Consider the following 23140-nt stretch of genomic DNA (forward strand, 5'->3'; position numbering starts at 1 on the left):
TGAACAAAATGAGTGACTACAAAAATATAGGAACGTATTTGTGTTAAAATAGTTTTTAAAAACAAGCAGTTCAACCAGAAGGCATTCAGTTTTCCAATATTCTCAATTCACATGTTCACTATCTTGTTAATAAAAGCATTTCATATCCACTATCAAATCACAGCAGCATTTGTGTATGTTCAGCCTAATTCCTGAGCCCAGCTAGAGGGTGGGGTGGCTATCCAGGCAGCATCACACACAAAGCTGGCACCAACCCTGGGCATAGTATCAGGTCACACTAAAGCTTTCATCTACACAACTTCATTTAATGTCAACGTAGATTTGCAATCAGCCTACTGTAGGAGGAAAACTGGAGTACCCATAAAATATCCAAGTAATATCTTATAGAGAACTAGGGGAAACTTTTTCGAATGTTTGGCTCTGAGATTTGTTGTCTTTGCAAAAGCTATTCTAACAGGAAACTGTTAACATTTTAATATGAATGGCATATCAAAGTCACCTTTGGTGTCTAATGTTATCTGCAGGAAATGTACTACATTACCTTTCTTGGACACATCCTTCTTTCTACAGTAATTCGGCCAGTGGGAGACCGGACAGTGTTAATGGTTGTAGATATTGTAAGTTGATGTTTTTCATCTTCCGCACAATCACCACCAACTGTTACAGCATAGTTTCAGCAATTTAACGAATTTCCCACGTAACAGTTCGACATTTTTGGCGTTAATTCGTTTGACTTCATCGTTTCTCTGTGCTAGGATTGCCCGTGTACTCATTTTTTCTGTTGATAACCCTTCAGGATGAAATTCTTCAATAAGATTTGGACATAATACATCTTCTTTAATTGGGAACTTAAAGTGAGGAAAACGTTAAAATATATAAGAGCCAAGAGTGCAGGAAGTGTGTCTGACAAAAGCATTCACAAGACAGAGACGAGAGTACCGTGGTCTTGTTTGAAAGTGGTTGCTAGGAGGATGTGACTTTTAAAAATATCATGGCAATGTTCTCGTCTCGCGGGACTTGAAGAAATCTTTTCCAAAAAGTCACGTCTCATCTCTTAAAAAGTCTTTTTGCATCAAAAGACTTTTTTTTATATGAATAGAGAGATATCTGAAAATTCCTCACAGGCAGTGACTGGACTGGGACTATCACTGGAAGCTTAGGATCAATAACATACACACATACATACATGCACACTCATATACATATATACACACATACATACATACACACACACACACACACACACACACACACATACATACATACATATACATATATATATATACATATATATATATATATATATATATACATATACATATATATATATATACATATACATATATATACATATATATATATCCTTTATGTCTTAACCAGTGACACTTTCCTTTCTGACTATATGGTAGCAAAATTATCTGCAGACAAAATGTAATACAGCAATTTAGATAAACTTTTCATATACCATAACAGTTATAAACATTTTAGTTATGATATATGTTTACGATCTTTGTGAAATGAACTCAATTAAAACTAATTAATGAGTGTGTCCTATGAGCAACAAAAGAAAATACATTCTGTAAAACAAAATAAACTCTAAAAATGTTATGCTAATTGCCTAATTTACATATAAATGTCACTGGAAACCTTCAGCATTTCACCTCTAAACAAACACTTAATTAGAAAATGACCACTCATAATGCTTACAGAAGTAGAATTCCCTTTATTTTGCTCCTCATGAGAGGTGCTAACTGGATTTAAAAATTTATTATGAGACGATCTTTATTACACTGTTCAAGCTAAAATCAGATTTTACAAGCTTCAATGAATGGCACCATCTTTACAGTTCTAATAAATTCTTTATTCAGTATGGTTTACACTAAAATGAGTAATTGTTCATGGTTTGTCTATAGAACAGAAATGGATTTTTATATGATTACATTGTATTCAATACTAAAAGTCATTTTAAAGTGTTCAGAATTTTAGCTTGAACAATACTCAATTGACACTGACAAGTAACACTACCTCCATTAAATCAGAGACTGTAAAATCCTAATCCAGACCCCCTTTCTTTAACAAGAAAGGCACATGACAGTTTATTCAAAGATATTAAATATGTTTTTACGATTTAGCTCCTTTCAGTCCTTGATTGGATTTTACTTGTTTGATCTATATTCATGACTTTACAGCTTCTTGTTTTTTATCTTTTTCTAATTCTTTAAGTTCTTGGTTATACCTGAAAAAGAAAATAATATGAGATAAATTAACAGTAAATACTGAGGATGTCACTTAGAGTGGTTAAGTTGCAAGAAGTAAATAGAATCCATTCATTTGCCAAACCTATCTATTTCAATGCAGGTTTGTGAAGGGTCAGAGCAACTCTGGAAAACATCTGGCCCAAGGCACAAATCAGTCCACTGCAGAGTACATTTCTGAACACATCCGTGCTAACTGATACCAAGTGACTTTAGGATTGCCAATTAATCTAACACATATATTATGTGGGCACATTTATGGTCATATAAAACAAAAATATTCACTACTGGTGGAATATGCTAAGATTAGAATAAATGGGCAAAAGAAGAAAATGTAAAGAATGATGAATGTGTTTCATTATTAAGAGATGCACTCACAAAAATAACTGCAATGAATAGTCCAATGAAAAGTTAGATTGAATATTAAAATGAAAAAATTGAAAATGTGTACAAAAGTATAATGCAACAATAAAAATGCATCATAATAAATATTTTGCAAATATATATGTGATTAAGGAGAATATGTTGCTTTATTTACAGACTTGTACACAAAATATTGGTGCTAGTGGAAGACTTGCAATACCCATGTATAATTTTTTTTTATTTTACCATTTGCTTATTAAAAATTCTGGTTGCTGTTATTACACATGCACATTTGGAAGACAAACTGAAAGCTTATCTGATGGTAATTCCACACATAGTCGAGGATTGGTGCTGTTGCCTAATGCTTCTCCTCCTTTCTCTCCTATTGATCAGATGACCGCCAGGCCCAGCGATGTCACTTCTGGGCTCATGGACCCACCCCTTCCGGTCTCGCTACTTCTTAAGTGGTGCTGCCACCCTCTTTGAATCAGTCACTATCTTGACTCCATTCTGAAAAGACTGATTGTGATTTTGCGGTTTGATTACTTGAAGTGCCACTCAAATCTTTATCTTGTTTTCTTTCATATTTTTACACTCTTAAAGGAGCCTTGAAGCACTTTTTATATATAACCTGAGAATGGGTGTCTAGCTGGTGAGAGCCTGCCAACATTAAAGACACCACCAGTGTGACAGAGGGCAAGGCTGAATCCCACAGCTTCCAGGGTAATAAATAAAAGACAGATGGGCTTGGATGGAGACAGATGTTTCAAAATGGTATTAGGCCTGGGTGAGAAGCATGAGTGAGGCACAGTCCTGGTTGGAAACTTGAAATGTCCCCACTGGGCACCTTAACCTATACCACAATCCCCTCTTTTTACATCTGTAGTGTAATTGATGTGGTTTGGTGGACATGGGTTATATTGTGGCCACCATAACTGGCAGCATCACTTTCAAATGCACGCCTGACTATAATGCACACTGTATCATGTATTTACTGTTTCGTCCACAACTAGAATTTTAACAAAGTCAAAACAAGGATATTAAAACATAAACTGAACAGCCAAGCCCAGAAAATGAAGCATACAATTTCACATTTTATGAAGGCAAATCACAAAATATTTGAGTTAAAACATAGTTGTTGAACTTGTCTATCCATAACTAAGTGCAGGGGAATTCAACATTTGAATGCTACAACGTATGACTTTTATGATTTTTAAAAGTTAATTTTTGCAGTTCCTGGGGGCTGAACAAGTTAACAGACGTGAATTGTTTTTTCTTTATAAATATCCCCTCTTTAAATTTTTACATTTTCTTTTGCCTGTCACTTTTGGTCCAAAGTAGTGATTGCCGGATAACACAAGGTGCATAGGTAAATAATCATTTTTGAGTCCACCTTTTTCACATGGACCGCAGTCCCCTTTGGCTAATTTATGATCTCATGTACCATATATCTTTTCATTTTTAGATTTTACAGCAGCTGTTCAATGGCTTACAATTGTAAGTTTATACCTCAGCAGTGTTAATTTGGCTTCCAACATTCTGGGACAGCATTGCAGCACCCTCTTTGTTTCAGGGACAAAACTGTGATTGATTTAACCGACCACTTTTTAAAATCTGAATCATATTAGATGCCTCCATGCATTTGGTAAAAGCCCAGTAACAGAAAAAGAGCCAATTAAGTTTCAGTTTATCAGAGAGCACCCAGTGGTTGGCTGTAGCAGTAATGGAACATGCTCAGTTAGGTTTCAGTTGAATGTGAAACAAAAGGCAGATCAATCAATAATTTATGTTAGACATACAAGCAAGGTGAGTTGACTGATCTAACCAAACACCTAATAAATGCTGTAATGTTATACAGTTTTAAACCTCTTATAATATCCTAATAGTTTATCAACCTGTGTGCAAATTGAGGTAGCTATTTGTTTTGGTAGGTTATACTGCACTCTGATGCTAATCCATTACCATAGACTATGTAAACTAACGTTGAGATGAGCTTATACACTCTATGATGAAAGAAAACTTGTCATCTGACTATCACTTACTGTATGATTGACTTGTCTAACATGAAGAAGGAAAAAAAACAGCAACAAAAAGGTGCACACACTGTACAACTATCAAATTAAAAACTTAATCAGTATAGGGAATTAACAATGAATTTGTGATTGACTCCTATCATATTACAAACTCAATAATATAACATAACTTTCTAATAAAGTAATTCTAGGATTTAAAATTATTAATTATGAGGTAAGACTGAAGCAAGTGAAGCTTTTCATCTGAAGCAAGAAACATTTACAGTAAGCAAGTGAGGGGTGGCATGTCTGAAGAGTTTTAATAGAAAGAATAGGCAAGATAGAGGATAGCTCTTAAACAAGATTATATTAAGTTATGGAAGTTTGTTATGGGAAAATTTTACAAACATTTTGGGGAGTATTTTATCACAAGAAGAACTTCACATTACATTACTTTGCATTAACAGTTTGGGAACCAGCAAATCTCTAGTTAACAGTCATGTAAACAGAAGTAAATTTTTGATTTAAATGGCACTTTCTTATCCAAATATGCATGTTTTATGTGAAAGGATGTTTGAATAATGCATTTATGATTTTGGTAAACTGCAGTGCAGTACAATTTAAAAATAATCTATTGTGGTCCGTTCTTTATAGATGTAGCCAGATGATTTTTACAATGGTAAAATCGTGCCTAAGCTATAGAAGATCACAAAGGTTTACAAAAAGAGATGTCATTCACATTTTTAGTGTTTTTACATCTGACTAGCCTGCTTATGATTAGGAAGTTAAAGTCATTTCCATATGATTAAATGTGTGGTCTGTATAGAGGGCCATGTCATAAATGAATAGAATAGCAGTTGAGCATCTTCAGTTTATAATTTGTGACCTGTTATACAAGACTGTGAGAGGGAAATTCAAACCTACCTCCAAATACGGAAGAGCTGAGATCCACCAGCACATCCTACAAAAAAATTAACTGCAAACAGACTCCAGTTTTTGGGAATGATGACCAATGAATACCGGGACCAAATTAATCCTGTTGGAAGAAAAAAAAAGAAAAAAAAAAAGAAAAAGACAAATCATGAACCAGTATACATCACTCATACACTGCCAAAATATACTCTGCCAGTTATCATTAGCAATGCACTGCTCATATCAATTGCCTAAATGTACAATAATTACTCCCAGCCTCAAATCTACACTTCTCCAAAAAACTAAGGGAACACTTAATCATCACAGTCTAACACCAAGTCAATTAAGCTTCAGGGATATCAATCTGTCCAGTTAGAAATCATAAGCAAATGTGAATCAACCTGCACTGGTGCAAATGAATTTGACAATAGGTGCACTGGAGAGGCAACAGGTGAGACAACCCCCAAAAAGGGAATACAGTAATCCCCCGCTCTATCACGGTTCAGCTATCGTGCCCCCACTATATCGCGGAAAAATTCAATAAGTACATCCTACCTGTAGTGCACTTTGCAGCCAATTCATAGCAAAGCATACGGTTTTCAGCAGACAAAGAGTTTTGCGTTACAGCACCCAGATGATTTCTTACAAAGCCCGTTATTGGCTGAAAAAGGAGACTCAGCCAATCAGAGCAGATTTTATTCTCTTGGGCTCTGATTAGCTGCTGCTAATGTGGTGTAATCTCGCAAGAACAGCGAGCATGGGTCCCCGACAAATCACATATATCGCGTACCTTGCTTGTGGTCTGACTTTTGTGAGTAAACTTTTGTGAGCTTTTCGTTTGTTTTAAGCCCTACGATGGCTCCCAAGCGTCCTGCATCTTGTAAGCCTTCTGGTAGCAGTGAGCCTAAGCGCCAGAGGAAGTCCTTGACCATACAGGAGAAGGTAAAACTGATGGTGATGATTATTATGTTACTCATATCTTTAGCCCGACATCTGTGTATCATGTGTATCCAAAGTGTGTTTTAATAAGTTTACATGTGTTTAAAGCGTGTGGGAGGGGTATTTTAAGGCTTAAACTATAAAAAAAATGTGGTCTTTCTATATCGCGGATTTTCACCTATCACGGATGGGTCTGGAATGTAACTTCTGCGATAGGCGGGGATCACTGTAGTTTTACAGGTGGTGGCCACAGACAATTGCCCTCTCCTTATCCTTCCTGACTGATTTTTCTCTAGTTTTGCATTTTGCTAGTGTCCTTGTCACTACTGGTAGCATGAGGCAGTACCTGCAGCTGATTCAGGTTGCAGAATTAGTCCAGCTCCACCAGGATGGCACATCCTTATGTGCTGTTGCAAGGTTTGCTGTGTCTCTCAGCACAGTCTTAAGAGCATGGAAGAGATACCAGGAGACGGGCCGTTACACAAGGAAAGCTGGACAGGGCCATAGAACGGCATCAACCCAGCAGTAGGACCGGTTATCTACTCCTTTGTGCAAGGAGGAACAGTAGGCGCACTGCCAGTGCCCTACAGAATGACTTCCAGCTAACTACTGGTGTGCATGTTTCTGAACAAACTGTCACAATCAGACTCCATGAGGGTGGCATGAGGGCCCAATGTTCTCTAGTTGGACCTATGCTCATGGCCCATTACCATGCAGCTCAATTGGCATTCTGCAAATACCACAATTAGCAGATCCACCATTTGTGCCCCATTCTCCTCTTTACAGATGAGTGCTGGTTCACACTGAGCACATGTGACAGACATGAAAGAGTCTGGAGACGGCAAGGTAAACGTTATGTAGCCTGCAACATCATTCAGCATGACTGGTTTGGCGGTGGGTTAGTGATGGTCTGAGGAGGCATACCTTGGAGGGTCGCATAATCCTTCACATGCTATGCACCGGTATCCTGACAACTTTTAGACACCAAGATGAAATCCATATAGCCACTGCCGGGGTAATGCACAGGATAATGCCTGTCCTCATGTGGCCAAAGTGGGTAGGCAGTTCCTGGGTGATGATGGTACTGATGCCACTAACTAGCCCACACATTCTCCAGACCTGAATCCAATTGAGAACCTCTGGGACATTTTTTATCAGTGCATCCAATGTCACCAAGTAGCGCCACAGACTGTGCAGGAGCTCACTGATACTCTGGTCCGGGTCTGGGAGGAGATACCCCAGGAAACCATCTGCTGTCTCATCAGAAGCATGCCCAGACATTGTCAGGAGTGCACATAGGCACATGGAGGCCATACACATCACTGATTCACAGTATTAATTGCCATGATGAAATTCACACAAGTTGGATGAGCCTGTCATTTCAATTTTTAACTTTGATTTTCGGTTTGATGTTAGATAGATAGATACTTTATTAATCCCAAGGGGAAATTCACATACTCCAGCAGCAGCATACTAATAAAAAACAATATTAAATTAAAGAGTGATAACAATGCAGGTTTACAGACAGACAATAACTTTGAATAATGTTAATGTTTACCCCCCCGGGTTGAATTGAAGAGTCGCATAGTGTGGGGGAGGAACGATCTCCTCAGTCTGTCAGTGGAGCAGGAAAGTGACAGCAGTCTGTCGCTGAAGCAGCTCCTCTGTCTGGAGATGATACTGTTTAGTGGATGCAGTGGATTCTCCATAATTGATAGGAGCCTGCTCGGCGCCCGTCGGTCTGCCACGGATGTCAAACTGTCCAGCTCCATACCTACTGTAGAGCCTGCCTTCCTCACCAGTTTGTCCAGTCGTGAGGCGTCCTTTATTCTGCCTCCCCAGCACACCACCACGTAAAAGAGGGCACTCACCACAACCGTCTGATAGAACATCTGCAGCATCTTATTGCAGATGTTGAAGGACACCAGCCTTCTAAGGAAGTATAGTCGGCTCTGTCCTTTTTTACACAGAGCATCAGTATTGGCAGTCCAGTCCAATTTATCATCCAGCTGCACTCCCAGGTATTTATAGGTCTGCACCCTCTGCACACAGTCACCTCTGATAATCACGGGGTCAATGAGGGGCCTGGGCCTCCTAAAATCCACTAGCTCCTTGGTTTTGCTGGTGTTCAGGTGTAGGTGGTTTGAGTCGCACCATTTAACAAAGTCCTTGATTAGGTCCCTATACTCCTCCTCCTGCCCATTCCTGATGCAGCCCACAATAGCAGTGATGTCAGCGAACTTTTGCACATTTTAGGATTCCGAGTTGTATTGGAAGTCCGAGGTATATAGGCTGAACAGGACCGGAGAAAGTACAGTCCCCTGCAGCGCTCCTGTGTTGCTGACCACAATGTCAGACCTGCAGTTCCCGAGCCGCACATACTGAGGTCTGTCTTTAAGATAGTCCACGATCCATGCTACCAGGTATGAATCTACTCCCATCTCTGCCAGCTTGTCCCTGAGGAGCAGAGGTTGGATGGTGTTGAAGGCGCTAGAGAAGTCCAGAAACATAATTCTTACAGCACCATTGCCTCTGTCCAAGTGGGAGAGAGATCGGTGTAGCATGTAGATGATGGCATCCTCCGCTACCACCTTCTCCTGGTATGCGAACTGCAGAGGGTCAAGGGTGTGGCGGACCTGTGGCCTCAGTTGAATCCAGTCATCAACTGGTTGATGATTTTGGTTCTCAAAGAATTACACAGTATTACTCAGTAAAGATTTTCCACTTGAATATTTCATTCATTGAGATCCAATGTGAGATCCTTAATTTTTTTGATCAATGTACTTTGGAAGTTATCCCACCTTCAGCCATTCACCAAATGTAAATATAATTTATACATGATATACTTATATGAAACTGATGGTCAAAGTAAAATTTAACTAATACCTTGTGCTTTCAAGCTTAGCAGCACAAAACTATCATAGCTTAAAAAATATAAATTAGCCAAATAAATCACCTATTTCAAACTATCTTTTTTCTCTATTGAAAGTGTTTTAAAAATGTTTACATAAGCATTATATGCATATTGATGTGTCTTGGCAGTTTATTGGGTCAGTAATACTGTCATGGAAGATCAGTGATGCAATGGTGTAATGCTTAGTGTTGCTATCCAGTTCCCAGTTCATATGTGCATTTGACCCTTTGTGTTACCTGTTGCCATTAACACTGCAGACTGTGAAGTACTCAGTTTTTCAGCTGGACGAGTCATGTCAGCCATTCCTGCAATTACCAATCCCTAAAATGAAAAGCAAATTTAAAACCAAAAGATTTAGATTAAACTAATTTTAGTCAGTAAAAACAATGTCAAAGATGAATAAAATAAATACCAAAAATTGTCTTTGTAGACTAAACATAGAAACATGCTAAATAAGATCTTCTTGGACAAAAAAATGTTAGAAGCCTACTATCTAATTATTACGACAGTTTAAGAGACTAACGTAGATTCAAGAGTATTAATAGAGGCGTTACATTTTCAAGAAATCCTGAAAATGGCAGAAGAAAACTTTCAGGTAACATGTAAATCACCACAGCAGTGCTAGAAAATACAAATGGGCAAGTGCCACACATGAGAATTTGTTTTGTTTTTAACTATATGAACCAGGCCTGTTATGTTGTATAGGTCGAGTATTATTTACCCAAAATTCCAAAATCTGAAATGATCCAAAATCCAAAACTTTAAGTGCTGTCATGACACAACCTGTGTTCCCTCTAATTTATTTTCACTGCTGAGTGGATGTGAAAAACCTATGTGCCAACTCCAAACTGATTAATTCTGAGCCAGGACAAGCAGATTGTCCTCCTTGACATGCCACAAAGCTAGGGCACAAGACTGATAACCAGTATTGGCTTTGCATGTAAAGCAGCTATTGCCATGAAGCACCATTACTCTTAGGATACCCCATGAAAAGCACTGCAAAACTGAATAGATGCTATGAGGCAGTTTAAATATGCAGCGCAGGGGTTTTGGGAGCAAATTGATAACATCTACGCTATGCATCATCTACGCTATGCATCAATGGAATGTCACTACTTATGGTTAGCAAAAACAGTTTCATTCTTGCTAAGTGCCCTTATTTCTTTAAAGTGCAACAAATTGCTTCACTTATATTAGGTAAACCAGACACTGCTGCAAATTGCCTTTTTAGGTTGGTAAAAACATGTTATTGTTTATGTATGTATGCCCACACCAAACAAAAACTGAATGTAGCATCTTGTCAGTCAGTTAACGGCTTACAGTACAGTGGGAATGATGGAGCTGAAACTTGGTTGAGATATTCTTGACCTGTCAGCCAATTCCCCAAGAAGTGACAACAGGTAGCCTATATAATCTGATTAAAAAAAAAGTTCTTCAAAGAAATACGCAGAATTATCCTCTATAGTCTGTACATCATATCATCATTTTTGAGGTTTAATATGTTTGTCATGTCAATGCACATTATAGTAACTGCTCAGTGAGATGAATTATTGTACGTGTGAGTCATCATTTAGCTGGATTTATTTTGGATTTTAAATATTTGCATATACATAACAAGTATAAATCTGGTCCCAGGCATTTCAGATTATGGATACTCAACCTCCCCTCCTCAAACCACCACCTTATCGTGGTAGAGGGGTTTGCATGCCCCAATGATCCTAGGAGCTCTGTTGTCACCCAAGGCAAACTGATCCTAGGTGAGGGATGAGACAAAGTGTGGTTCAAAAGACCTTTTATGATGAACAAAAAATTTGGACAGCGTTTTCCCTCGCCCGGACACGGGTCACCGGGGCCCCCCTCTAGAGCCAGGCGTGGAGGTGGGGCTCGATGGCGAGTGCCTGGTGGCCAGGCTTGCACCCATGGGGCTCAGCCCGAAGAGGCAACGTGGGTCCCCCTTCCCATGGGCTCACCACCTATGGGAGGGGCCAAGGAGGTCGGGTGCAGTGTGAGTTGGGTAGTGGCTGAAGGCGGGACCTTGGCTACAGAAGCTGGCTCTTGGGACATGGAATGTCACCTCTCTGAAGGGGAAGGAGCCCGAGCTAGTGCGCGAGGTTGAGAGGTTCCGGCTAGATATAGTCGGACTCACCTCGACGCACAGCTTGGACTCTGGAACCAATCTCCCTGAGAGGGGCTGTACTCTCTACCACTCTGGAGTTGCCCCCGGTGAGAGGCTCCGAGCAGGTGTGGGCATACTTATTGCCCCCCGACTTGGAGCCTGTACATTGGGGTTTACCCCGGTGGACGAGAGGGTAGCCTGCCTCCGCCTTTGGGTGGGGGGACGGGTCCTAACTGTTGTTTGTGCGTATGCACCGAACAGTAGTTCGGAGTACCCACCCTTTTTGGAGTCCCTGGAGGGGGTGTTAGAGGGCATACCTTCTGGGGACTCCCTCGTCTGCTGGGAGACTTCAATGCTCACGTGGGCAATGACAGTGAGACCTGGAAGGGTGTGATTGGGAGGAATGGCCCCCCCCCAATCTGAACCCGAGTGGCGTTTTGTTATTGGAGTTCTGTGCTTGTCACGGATTGTCCATAACGAACACCATGTTCAAGCATAAGGGTGTTCATATGTGCACTTGGCACCAAGACACCCTATGCCTTTTTTGATGATCGACTTTGTGGTCGTGTCGTCGGACTTGCGGCCACATGTCTTGGACACTCAGGTGAAGAGAGGGGCGGAGCTGTCAACTAATCACCACCTGGTGGCGAGTTGGCTTCGATGGTGGGGGAGGATTCCGGTCAGGCCTGGTAGGCAAAACGTGTTGTGAGGGTCTGCTGGGAACGTCTGGCAGAGCCCCCTGTCAGAAGCAGCTTCAACTCCCACCTCCGGCAGAACTTCGACCACGTCCCGAGGGAGGTGGGGGACATTGAGTCCGAAAGGGCTATGTTCCGTGCCTCCATTGTTGAGGCGCTTGACCAGAGCTGTGGCCGTAAGGTGGTCGGTGCCTGTCGTAGCAGCAATCCCCAAACCCGTTGGTGGACACCGGCGGTGAGGGATACTGTCAAGCTGAAGAAGGAGTCCTACCGGTCCCTTTTCTCCTGTGGGACTCAGGAGGCAGCTGATAGGTACCGGCAGGCCAAGCGGAATGCGGCTTCAGTAGTTGCTGAGGCAAAAACTCTGGCATGGGAGGAGTTTGGGGAGGCCATGGAGAACGACTTTCGGACGGCTTCAAGGAGATTCTGGTCCACCGTCCGGCGTCTCAGGAGGGGGAAGCAGTGCAGTGTCAACACTATAAATGGTGGGGATGGTGCGCTGCTGACCTCGACTCGGGTCACTGTGGTTCGGTGGGGGGAGTACTTCGAAGACCTCCTCAATCCCACTAACATGCCTTCCAATAAGGAAGCAGAGCCTGGGGACTCGGAGGTGGGCTCCCCCATCTCTGGGACTGAGGTCACCGAGGTGGTCAAAAAACTCCTTGGTAGCAGGGCCCCGAGGGTGGATGAGATACGGCCGGAGTTCCTCAAGGCTCTGGATGTTGTAGGGCTGTCTTGGTTGACACGTCTCTGCAACATCGCATGGACATCAAGGACAGTGCCTCTGGATTGGCAGACCGGGGTGGTGGTCCCCCTCTTTAAGAAGGGGGACTGGAGGGTGTGTTCCAACTACAGAGGGATCACACTCCTCAGCCTCCCTGGAAAAGTCTATTCGGGGGTTCTGGAGAGGAGGGTCCGTCGGATAGTCGAACCTCGGATTCAGGAGGAACACTGTGGTTTTCGTCCTGGTCGCGGAACAGGATCAGGATGCCTCCTGGACGCCTCCCTGGTGAGGTGTTCCGGGCACGTCCAACCGGGAGGAGGCCCCGGGGAAGACCCAGGACACTCTGGAGGGACTATGTCTCCCGCCTTGGGATTCTCCTGGAAGAGCTAGAAGAAGTGGCCGGAGAGAGGGAAGTCTGGGCATCTCTGCTCAAGCTGCTGCCCCCGCGACCCGACCTCGAAAAAGCGGAAGAGGATGGATGGATACTCAACCTATACTAAGGTGGTAACCTTGAATGAATTTAGCTCTGACTAAAGTGCCACATTGTATGTTAGTAGGTTTTAAATAACATGGAGTTCTGTACACTTAATTACATAATAATTGATGATGTGATTATGTCCTTCATTAAATGTATCATACAAAAAGGCTGGTCACTAATGCATTCCACTTAATAGAACTGCATCCACAGCATTCCTTGTAATAAACTGCTATGCTCCTGAAGAGCAAAAATAAAAGTACTCTAAAAATGAAGAATATTTAAAAAAAATACAAAGGTGAACACCAAGCCAATAATAGTTGCCAATAAAACCAATCCACATGTCTTTGATATGTGGGAAGAAACTACTTACAGAAAACCAACATTAAAATAGGGGGGTGGCAAGTTAGGTTCTTTATGGTCTGGTCTGTCTGAAGTTCACCTATGTCTTTAAAGCTGCAAGGCAGCAATACTAATTACTGTGCCACCAAACTACTATTATGATAGATAAAAAAAGAAGAAGTAAAGAAGGTTTCACTACAATTTCTATCTGCCATTATTATACAAAGCTGAACATCTATTTTATTAATATTCTGTTAATCACTTGGGTCCTCTGCAGAGATACTGCCATTAAAAACTGGGATATTATTATGAAGATTTTTTCAATGCTTTGTTCATTATAACTAAAATGCAAGATGTACTGCTATAATCCGATTACTAATATTTCATCTAATAGCTTAGCATTACTGTGACCAAATCCAGTTTCTCTAATTTGTCACACTGTTAACAAACCTGCTTATAATGAATTAATATTTCTTTTAGCTGCAGTGAAGAGCTCTGTTTACAACACCGGATACATGACTATGGTGAAACTAAATCTTTTAAACTTTGCACAGCTTGTTGGCAGTTGTTATGCAATCCGACACTAGTAAACTTATTTTGGCAAAACTAGTTACTCCCTGTATTTCTGACTCTGTGTACGAAAAGTAGTAACATTTTTTTACCTGCTTTTCTGGGGTTGTGGGGAACTAGTCCCTATCCCTACAGCACTAAGTTCAACATGAGAACCAACCCAGGAAGAGACACCAGTCCACTGCAGAACACACACATCCATTTATAGAAGGCCAATTTAGAGTCACAAAACATACACGTGTTTGGATGTGGTAGTATAGCTGTAATACTTAGGAGAACTCGACTTGTTTCTATACCCTGGGGTTATGCTTCTCCTTCCCAGCATCTAAGACATGGATCCTGTTAGTATTCCCACCCTTCCTGGGTTTCAATGTGCACAGTCTTCCATAGACTACACAAGTATGTTTGATGAATGCATACTGAAGCCAATGAAAATGGCTTTCAGTGACCTCAACTGAGGTATTTCAATCTATCCATCAATTTTATAAGGATAATTGGAGTGTTAGCAAAGGTATTCTCAGGAAGGCTAGGGAGACATTGACTTGTGTAAATAAATGAGATTTGAAAGGAGCACCTTAAAGAAATTTTTAACCTTAGTGGATATAACCTTCTCAGAACAAGCAGTGTGAGAAGTATCTAATGGGACTTGAGTCAATTTCTGTGGTTGAGGTGGCTGGCATGTTTAAGAAAGACACTGCAAAAAGGCAAGGGTGCAAGAATTCTATCCAGAAATGCTAAATGGTAAAGATTATTATAGTAATGTCTAGATTAGTTGGGGCAGTCTCTAAAGACTGCCAGGACAGAGGTAACAGTACATATTTTGAAAAACAGGGACTGGAAGGTGTGTTACATTTATTGATGGACCATGTTTGTCAGCATCCTCTGCTTGGATACATGAACCAAGACTAGGCTATCAGCTGAACAGCACATCCAGGAAGAGTAATGTGGAATCTGCACCTTTGTAAAAAAGTGTGCAAGCTTTTAGTCATTATATGGATATTTTGGTGGAATCTTATGGGTGGAGCTACAAGATACTGGGAATTACCACCTGGTCTCTGCATTTGCACTGCAAGGCTTTAGATAGTATATACTGCTTTAAGTTAAATCAGTTTAAAGAAGGAATGGAACTCAGTAAGTATATGTCTCTTCTCTCCTGCTGACAGTTTTTAGGGACAGGACATTAAATTGTTCTAAGGCTCTGAGAGAATCCAGATAGGGAATTTGTCTAGAGGCAGAGGAACTTGACAATCTATGAAGTACCTTGGAGTACAGCTACTGCCCATTGAGAGAGAGAGAGGAGCTATCTGTGTTGTATGATCAGGGACCCTGGGCCTCCTATTGAGGTTGAATCAAGAATTGCTCATTAGGAAGACACCTACAAACAAACCATGTGAAGCAAAAAATGCACTGAAAGGACTTCACTTTGGTCTGGAAATGTCTTGTAATACTGTGAGAAGGAGCTAAAGAAGGTTGCATTTATGTCTCATTTGACCAGGCGTGTCTATTGTCACAGAAATTTTCACTGTATCAATAAGTTGTCCCAAAGATAATAATGATATCAAAAACAAAACTGAGCTCCTGCTATGAAAATTACATTTTGACAGTCATCAGTTTTCTGAAAACACATTAATGATTATAAAGTTGCAATTTTGGACGCAAGGCAGGAATCAACACCGGATGCCACTCCATTATTTGATACACTGATTCATCCATAGTGAGCCGAATTACAGTGGTTAACTAATCTAATATTCATGAATTTAAAACCTGGAACAACAAGGAAAAAAGAGCAGACTGTGCAAATTCTAAATAGATAGTAAGTTGGCTGGTGCTGACAAATTCCTGAAGCTTTAAGTCTCCAGAAGTAAACATATCAATAAAGTTTCAACACTGTCCTCAATGTCTTACTGCAATGCACAGTCCTTTTCTTTCTTTTTTTTTTTTTTTTTAATTTAGTCTTTCACTTCTTATGATGAACTTGTAGTCTGGCTCAAATAGAGCTTCCTTTGATATTGTTTTTCTCAAAACAAAATGTTTCCTTGACACAGACGACCCAGATGACTCTGCTAAGCCATTTTATCCTGCAACTGGCTTGTTAACTAACTAGATGTTTGCAAAAATCAAGATTTTGAGGTGTTTATGCACATTTGACTCTTTCCTTGTTGCTATATATATATATATATATATATATATATATATATATATATATATATATATATATATATATATATATATATATATGCAAGTATGCATTTATTCATGTATTAACCCCTTACTATTCTACCATCTTGCAAAATACAAGGATTTGTCTTAATAGGTGAGTCTAACTTCCTCAGGTTTTGGTTGTTCCCCTTAACATCATCAAAGTTTTCATTCCAAGGGCAGTCATTCACTTTCCACCTATCAGCTTTAAATGTAGCCTCTGAAATCATAAAGCAGGGATTGCACACAATGGAATGTAAATGGCATGTTTGGACAGTGAAGAAACAAGAACAATTTGTTTTTTGCAAGAATGCAAGGAAACAAGAAAACTCCCTCTAAGCTTGGAAGAAAAAAATTACCACATCATTTAAATCTCCACAATAAGTAGATTATTTTATAGGGTTAGTAAAGGCTGTGAAATGTTATTCCTTTCTGCACATAGTTCTTTCATTTTTAATGTCAAAGACTAATTTAAAAACTGAACGGTAGTTCTAGGAAAACAGAAACTTTAGAAAATCAGATCTACTCTTTTAATGTCCATTTGAAGTCTTTAGTGTCACTGTATGTTGATAGTTGATGCTAAAAAATTCCAAATACTGTCTGGTTTGTTCACATTTTTCTTGGCTGTCACAAAAGAGTTTAATGGTGGAAAGGAGCAGGTTTTTACTTCATAGAAATACCAACAAAATAACAGATGGTTCACAAAATGGAATGCTTGCTGCTGTGTTACTACCTGAAAATTTCACATGCAGCACTCCCACATGTTTGTTAAAATGGTTTGAAGTTTAGCTGTTCATATATTATATATTTATATATTATAAACATTGTGCCAGTAATTTCTTGCTGTGTAATTTATTGTTTTTTCCTTCGATATACAGGCAATATGAAAACCAACTAAATGTAAAATTATAATAAAATGCACATTGCATCTTATTTTTTCTTCAATAAATGTTTATTTGCATGCACAAATTATGATATACGTATTCTTACAAAAATCTACACAAGACAAAATATAAATGTAATTGTTAAATATTTTTTAAAAAGTCATAATCCATTGTTCAGTGTACTGGACTAACAGGATCTTACTTATCTCAATGCCCCACAGAACAAGTAAGCATAGTTTGTGGCAGAGCTGAAGTACCACCACTTTCAGATGGGTGAATAACAAATATGTTCACACATAAGTGTTTTAAGCATCTTATCAGTAGGATGTTGTCCTCTTCATTTTATATTTTATATAAGCATTGCACAGTAACAGTAAATTTATTTATTTAAAACAAGCCAACTAATGGCACAGCACTCAAATGGTGCTATTATAACTATAATAACTATTAATTAATGTGTACCCAAGAGAGTCACAGTACTTCCAAGTACAGTGCACATCATCAGCTTATTAAATAACACTCTTCCTTACAGATACAACAACTAGTGGAATACTTATCACATCACAGTTGCATTAGTGAAATCAGGTTTGTCTTTAGTATTCCCAATAGTTCACCTAGCACCTGGGACTAAACACCAGCTCTCCAGAGAAACAGAAGCAAGCTAAATGGCTAAGCAAAAGATAAATTGTTTAAACCCAGACAGCTAGTATTCCCGTCAACTGTAGGAACAAGCTCGTTTGCATGTTAAATACAGTAACAATGTTAAAAAGCTGCAGGATAGTCATTTTACAGAGAAAATATTTGCATTTTGGTGGCACGGTGGTGCAGTGGGTAGCGCTGCTGCCTCGTAGTTAGGAGACCTGGGTTCGCTTCCTGGGTCCTCCCTGTGTGGAGTTTGCATGGTCTCCCCGTATCTGCGTGGTTTTCCTCCAGGTACTCCGGTTTCCTCCCACAGTCCAAAGACATGCAGGTTAGGTGCATTGGCGATTCTAAATTGTCCCTAGTGTGTGGTTGGTGTGTGTGTGCGTGCACTGCCTGGGGTTTGTTACCTGCCTTGCGCCCTGTGTTGGCTGGGATTGGCTCCAGCATACCCCCATGACCCTGTAGTTAGGATATAGCGGGTTGGATGATGGATGGATGGAATATTTGCATTTTAAGCACTGTTGCAATGTTAAAATGCAGGCATACATAACAATAGTATCACATTTGGACAAACCAGGCAAATAACTAATTCAGTTATAATAACGCCTGACTTTCGACCACAAAATCCTCACCTCCTCAAAGTTATATAAATTAGAGCTGTTGTGTTTGCCTTTACTTTTTAAATTCTTATTTTAGCTCTAATAAAACTAAAAGCAGTTTGGTTCACAGCAGAGGAATATTTGGGGAATTCTGAAAGCTCAGAAGGTTTGAATGACTTTAAATATGTCAGTTTGTGAATTTTGGATGTGCTGTCCTTTCCTGGTCATGCTCACATGCATACACACGCTTATGCACATGAGCAAAATTTAAAGTTGTTAATCAACATAAATGAATATGTTTTTTAAAATGTGGGCAAAAACTAGAGTTCTCAGAAAAAACTCACACTAAGAAGATATGGTAAGCACTATTACTGTACTTAAGCTGTAGTGCCAACTTCTTTGCCACCATGCTGTCCTTGGCTGAACCATCAGAGAATGTAAAACAATCACTGGTATAAGTGTATTGTTTTTAAAATTTACATTTTCATAACTTATACAACAAACATTGAACTTTTATCACATTTTTACAATACGGGCCATGTAATCTTGTGAACTTCTTAATATGTTCTGAAAACTTGCAATTTTCTAGTTATGAATTTTAAAAATGCTTACCCATTTCATTATTGGGGACCAGAAAAACACTGTTTTAGGACCTACAAAGACGAAAAAAAAATTAAATTAGTTTCATTTTAAAAAACACAGTGCTGATACAACAAATTTCCATGTGATTTTTGTCCAGTAAATTCTGTTTGTTCACAATGTAAAATATTTCTTGCAATATTGTGAAAGCAGTTATCACTATCTAAATTTAGGAAATTTAACTCCTTCAAAAAAATGCAAACTGCATGAATACATAGCCACATGATTTATGATGCAAACTTTTATATTATCAAAACTTTAATTCTTATTCACGCACTGTTAAAAATGAAAGCAGTTTGGTTCATAGTTCATTTTAGTTGACCTGATTACATGAGGCATTTGAAAAAGCATTGTTTTCTCTGAAAGACTGGATCTGACTAGTACCAAGTCAAAATATATATTTAGAGCTCACAAATTAACAAAAAATAAAAGTAACATGTTCTTAGATAGTCTAGATTTGAAAACCACATTTGACCAGAAAACACAACATATATTCATGTATACTTTGCCTGTGAACTAATGTACTGCATATAATTAAGATTAACTATGGTAGTCAGGTTTACGGTGATATAATAATAATGTTAATAAAGTGTCAGTGAATACCAAAGGATTATAAAAAAAATCCACACAAACAACCACCCCAAAAATTGCAAATAATAATCCCAAGTTTATTATATATATATATATATATATATATATATATATATTACACACACACACACACACACAGATAAAGTACATCAAGCATAGAAAAGGCCCCACATATCATATCTAGGTAAGAGGTTGTGTTTGACTCTGTGATTGCTTAAAGAGTGTTTGCAATGTGTATTGGTTAACCTTCAATTGTTACATATTAAAACACACTAGAAGCTTTTTACTTTTGAAGATCTTAAATGTGACCTTTGATGATTTTAAATGTTTAACTATGTCATGAAAGAAAACCTAAGTTTTGTTCAAAAATTGTACTAGCTAAAAAACCTAAAGAATTAAATTACATATACATAATAATAACAAAATGTACTAGTTATTATTTGGTAAAGTATTTCTATAGAACTGTATAAATCGAGGTCAATAATGGATCTTGTCAACCAACGGATCATTCATCTAAAAACATGAAATGACTGCTAAATCGAGGTGAATAATGGATCCTGTTAACCAACGGATCATTCATCTAAAAACATGAAATGACTGTAACAAACACTTCAAAATGTAAAACAGCTTAAAGAAGTATGTTGCTTTAATTGTGAAGTAAACATTCCTCTACTGACTTTAACAATGGCAAGTGGTTTAGTGAGGATTGTAGCCTATAATTAAGGACAGTAAATCACAGGGTCAGAAGATGAACCCCTTTACTGATGACATTCTGTGTCACCCTGAAAAATATATTTACAGTTTTATTTCAGTTCAATTGGATACAATTGTCAACTACGGAGGTAAAACTATAGAAATAGCTTGTTTATCAATTGGTTGAAAAAATGCTTAAATGACAACTTTTATTTTAAATTCATTAAATGACGTCTGCAACTACTGGCTACACAGAAATAAATCTATTTTTTTATTTTGATACTTTACTAAAATCTAATGATTTAATTCATTATTGTAATTGACTTAAACTCAGTAAATGCAGAATCTTTTGATTTGCACACTGCACTCCAGTAATACAGTAATTGTATTTTTATTTTATTGATACCTAAAATTAAAAGGAATCCAGTTTCTGTTTTAACATGTAGGGGTTGGATCTGCAGTTTTTTAATGCAAACATTAATAACAACTGTAAATTGATTTGGTTTACCTGTCAAAACAAATTTCCCAGTTTGATTTACTCGCATACATTATATTGCAAGTTATTTTGCAAAGCATCGTTGGGAAATACGGTTAGTGCAAAACTATCTTTTCTCCATGGCGCATTTGAATTAGTTTTAGAAGCAGTCAATGTAAAGTATTAAACAGAAATCTGACTGCAACCTTTCCTTAGTGAAAATACTGAGAAAAGCGCTATATAAATGTAATGAATTATTACTATTATTATTATTATTATAATTATAAACACTGAATTGTAAAAAATATTTCACTGCACTAGTACTTGTTTATTTTTTCCACAATAACTTATGTACAACACAATGACGAAATATTCTAACATCAGATTTTAACACTTGCATCCAAAGCAACTTGCAAATTCAGTGACACATATGTTTTCATACTAATACCACTGTAACAACTGGCGAGCTGGAGTTTGGAGGTTTGTTTTAAGTAAAACACAGTAATCCAGTGGTGGAGAGTGAAGTGACATGTTTGTGATTTGTGTGTCACACTATCCAGTTGGAGCACATTCAGCAGGGAAAAGATTTATGTCATGTGATATGATCAGATGGAAGCATTTGCCTATGCCTCCTTCAGTTCCACAAGTACCTATGATCTTGTAATACGCTGTTCATTTTATCTTCTTATGGTATTATAATGTTCATTGCTCAATATTTTTCAAGTGTTTTTAAACGAGTGTATTAAAAAGCAGTCTTAAAATACAATATATTGATAGAAAGTTACCAACCCAGGTGGTGCTCTATACTGCAGCCCTAACATTAGGACCCGGGAAGTGAAATCAGGTCTCCTTACTGCGAGGTCCACCCTGTGTGGAGTTGGCAGGTTCTCCCCGTATCTGAGTGGGTTTCCTCCCAGAGTCCAACTCCCTGCCTGGGGTTTGTTCCTGCCTTACACCCTGTGCTGGCTGGGATTGGCTCCAGCAGATCCCCGTGACCCTGTGTTAGGATATAGCGGGTTGGAAAATGACTGACTGACACTACACTACACTAGACATAAACAGTGCCACGAGAATTTCATCCTTGTAGCAGGGTTTTTGAACCCCATTCTTACACAGATCTACAAACCTCGGGCACATTAAAATGGATACCTCCTCTAACCCCCTCCTAATTTACTGAGTAGAACTTTGCTTTACCCTAAGAGCCTTCTCTGGACACAAAGGAGCTGTCGAACTGACTACGATCCGGTACTGATTGTATTGTCATAACGACAATCTCCGACTGACAACGCTTATGGTATTCGGCTTTGCTCTGCTGAAGATTACTTGAATGTAGAAGGAATAAACAAAAGCAAAGCCGCCCTTAAAATAAAATTTTACACAAATAGTTTTCTACACATTTTCTTGTCAAAACTCTATACGTCGCACAGACGTTTTAATGTACGGTAGTGCGATTTTCAAGGAGAACACAAAGTGGGACACACTCTGCCAGTCGAAATAACTGAAGTGCAATAACTCGTAATACCACTTTCTATTTTTACCTGCAGGATGGTTGTAGAGAGGTCTCAGTTTTGGTGGCAAAAGAAGTTCGATCCTATCCAGAAGCCGGTGATAAGAAGCACGCAAACCTGACACAGCCATTGTGTGCAACCCTTGACAACAAAGACGAACAATATACCGAAGCACACAAAACAGTGACTGCTCCTTCAGTCAAGGCCCGTCTGTTTCCACCGCCCGCTGAAGTCACGGAGTGTAACCAGAACGTCCGATCGTTTATTTCTTAAATGTTGCCCTACTTTCGACCTTCCCTTGCGTGCCCTCTACCGCTTCCGTTCTTCGCCGAGCCGCCTAGTCGCGTGATAGCAACAATAAGCCCCGAAAAGAGTGACTTCCTGTCCTCGTGGCTCAACTTGTGTCAGAATAAAAGTCTCTCGTCTCTTTTTTTCCCCAAGTAAAAGGCAAACCCCAGTTAGACTGTCATTTTTAAATAAATCCCTCCTCTCTAAATCTAAATATAAGGTGCAAATTTACGTTTTAATAAAACAAGGTACAGTATTTAATCGATCTTTTCTGCGTTCGAAAATGAATTCAGAAAATTGTGGGC

At 39.0% G+C, this 23140-nt stretch overlaps 1 protein-coding gene across 1 annotated transcript; it reads right to left on the reverse strand.

Moving 5' to 3' along the window:
* Nucleotides 1-1703: 1703 nt before the first annotated feature.
* On the reverse strand, nucleotides 1704-22915 carry mpc2b (mitochondrial pyruvate carrier 2b). Its single transcript, XM_028799733.2, has 5 exons — nucleotides 22578-22915; nucleotides 19254-19294; nucleotides 9632-9716; nucleotides 5555-5666; nucleotides 1704-2236 (listed from the first exon to the last, which is right to left on the reverse strand). Exons 1-5 carry the CDS (start codon nucleotides 22675-22677, stop codon nucleotides 2176-2178), a joined length of 399 nt encoding a protein of 132 aa, XP_028655566.1. The 5' UTR covers nucleotides 22678-22915; the 3' UTR covers nucleotides 1704-2175.
* Nucleotides 22916-23140: the final 225 nt, after the last annotated feature.

The sequence above is a fragment of the Erpetoichthys calabaricus genome, chromosome 4, assembly GCF_900747795.2.
Source record: "Erpetoichthys calabaricus chromosome 4, fErpCal1.3, whole genome shotgun sequence".
In the NCBI taxonomy this organism is placed as follows: Eukaryota; Metazoa; Chordata; class Cladistia; order Polypteriformes; family Polypteridae; genus Erpetoichthys; species Erpetoichthys calabaricus.

Bases quoted from the DNA above. Each gene is read 5' to 3' on its own strand.
- mpc2b (XM_028799733.2), bottom strand. From the start codon at position 22,677: ATGGCTGTGTCAGGTTTGCGTGCTTCTTATCACCGGCTTCTGGATAGG. The intron at 5,667-9,631 runs GTAACACAAAGG...TTCTTCCAACAG, and splicing joins TGCAGTGTTAATGGCAACAG to GATTAATTTGGTCCCGGTAT. The intron at 2,237-5,554 runs GTAGGTTTGAAT...TTTCTTTTTCAG, and splicing joins CAGCTCTTCCGTATTTGGAG to GTATAACCAAGAACTTAAAG.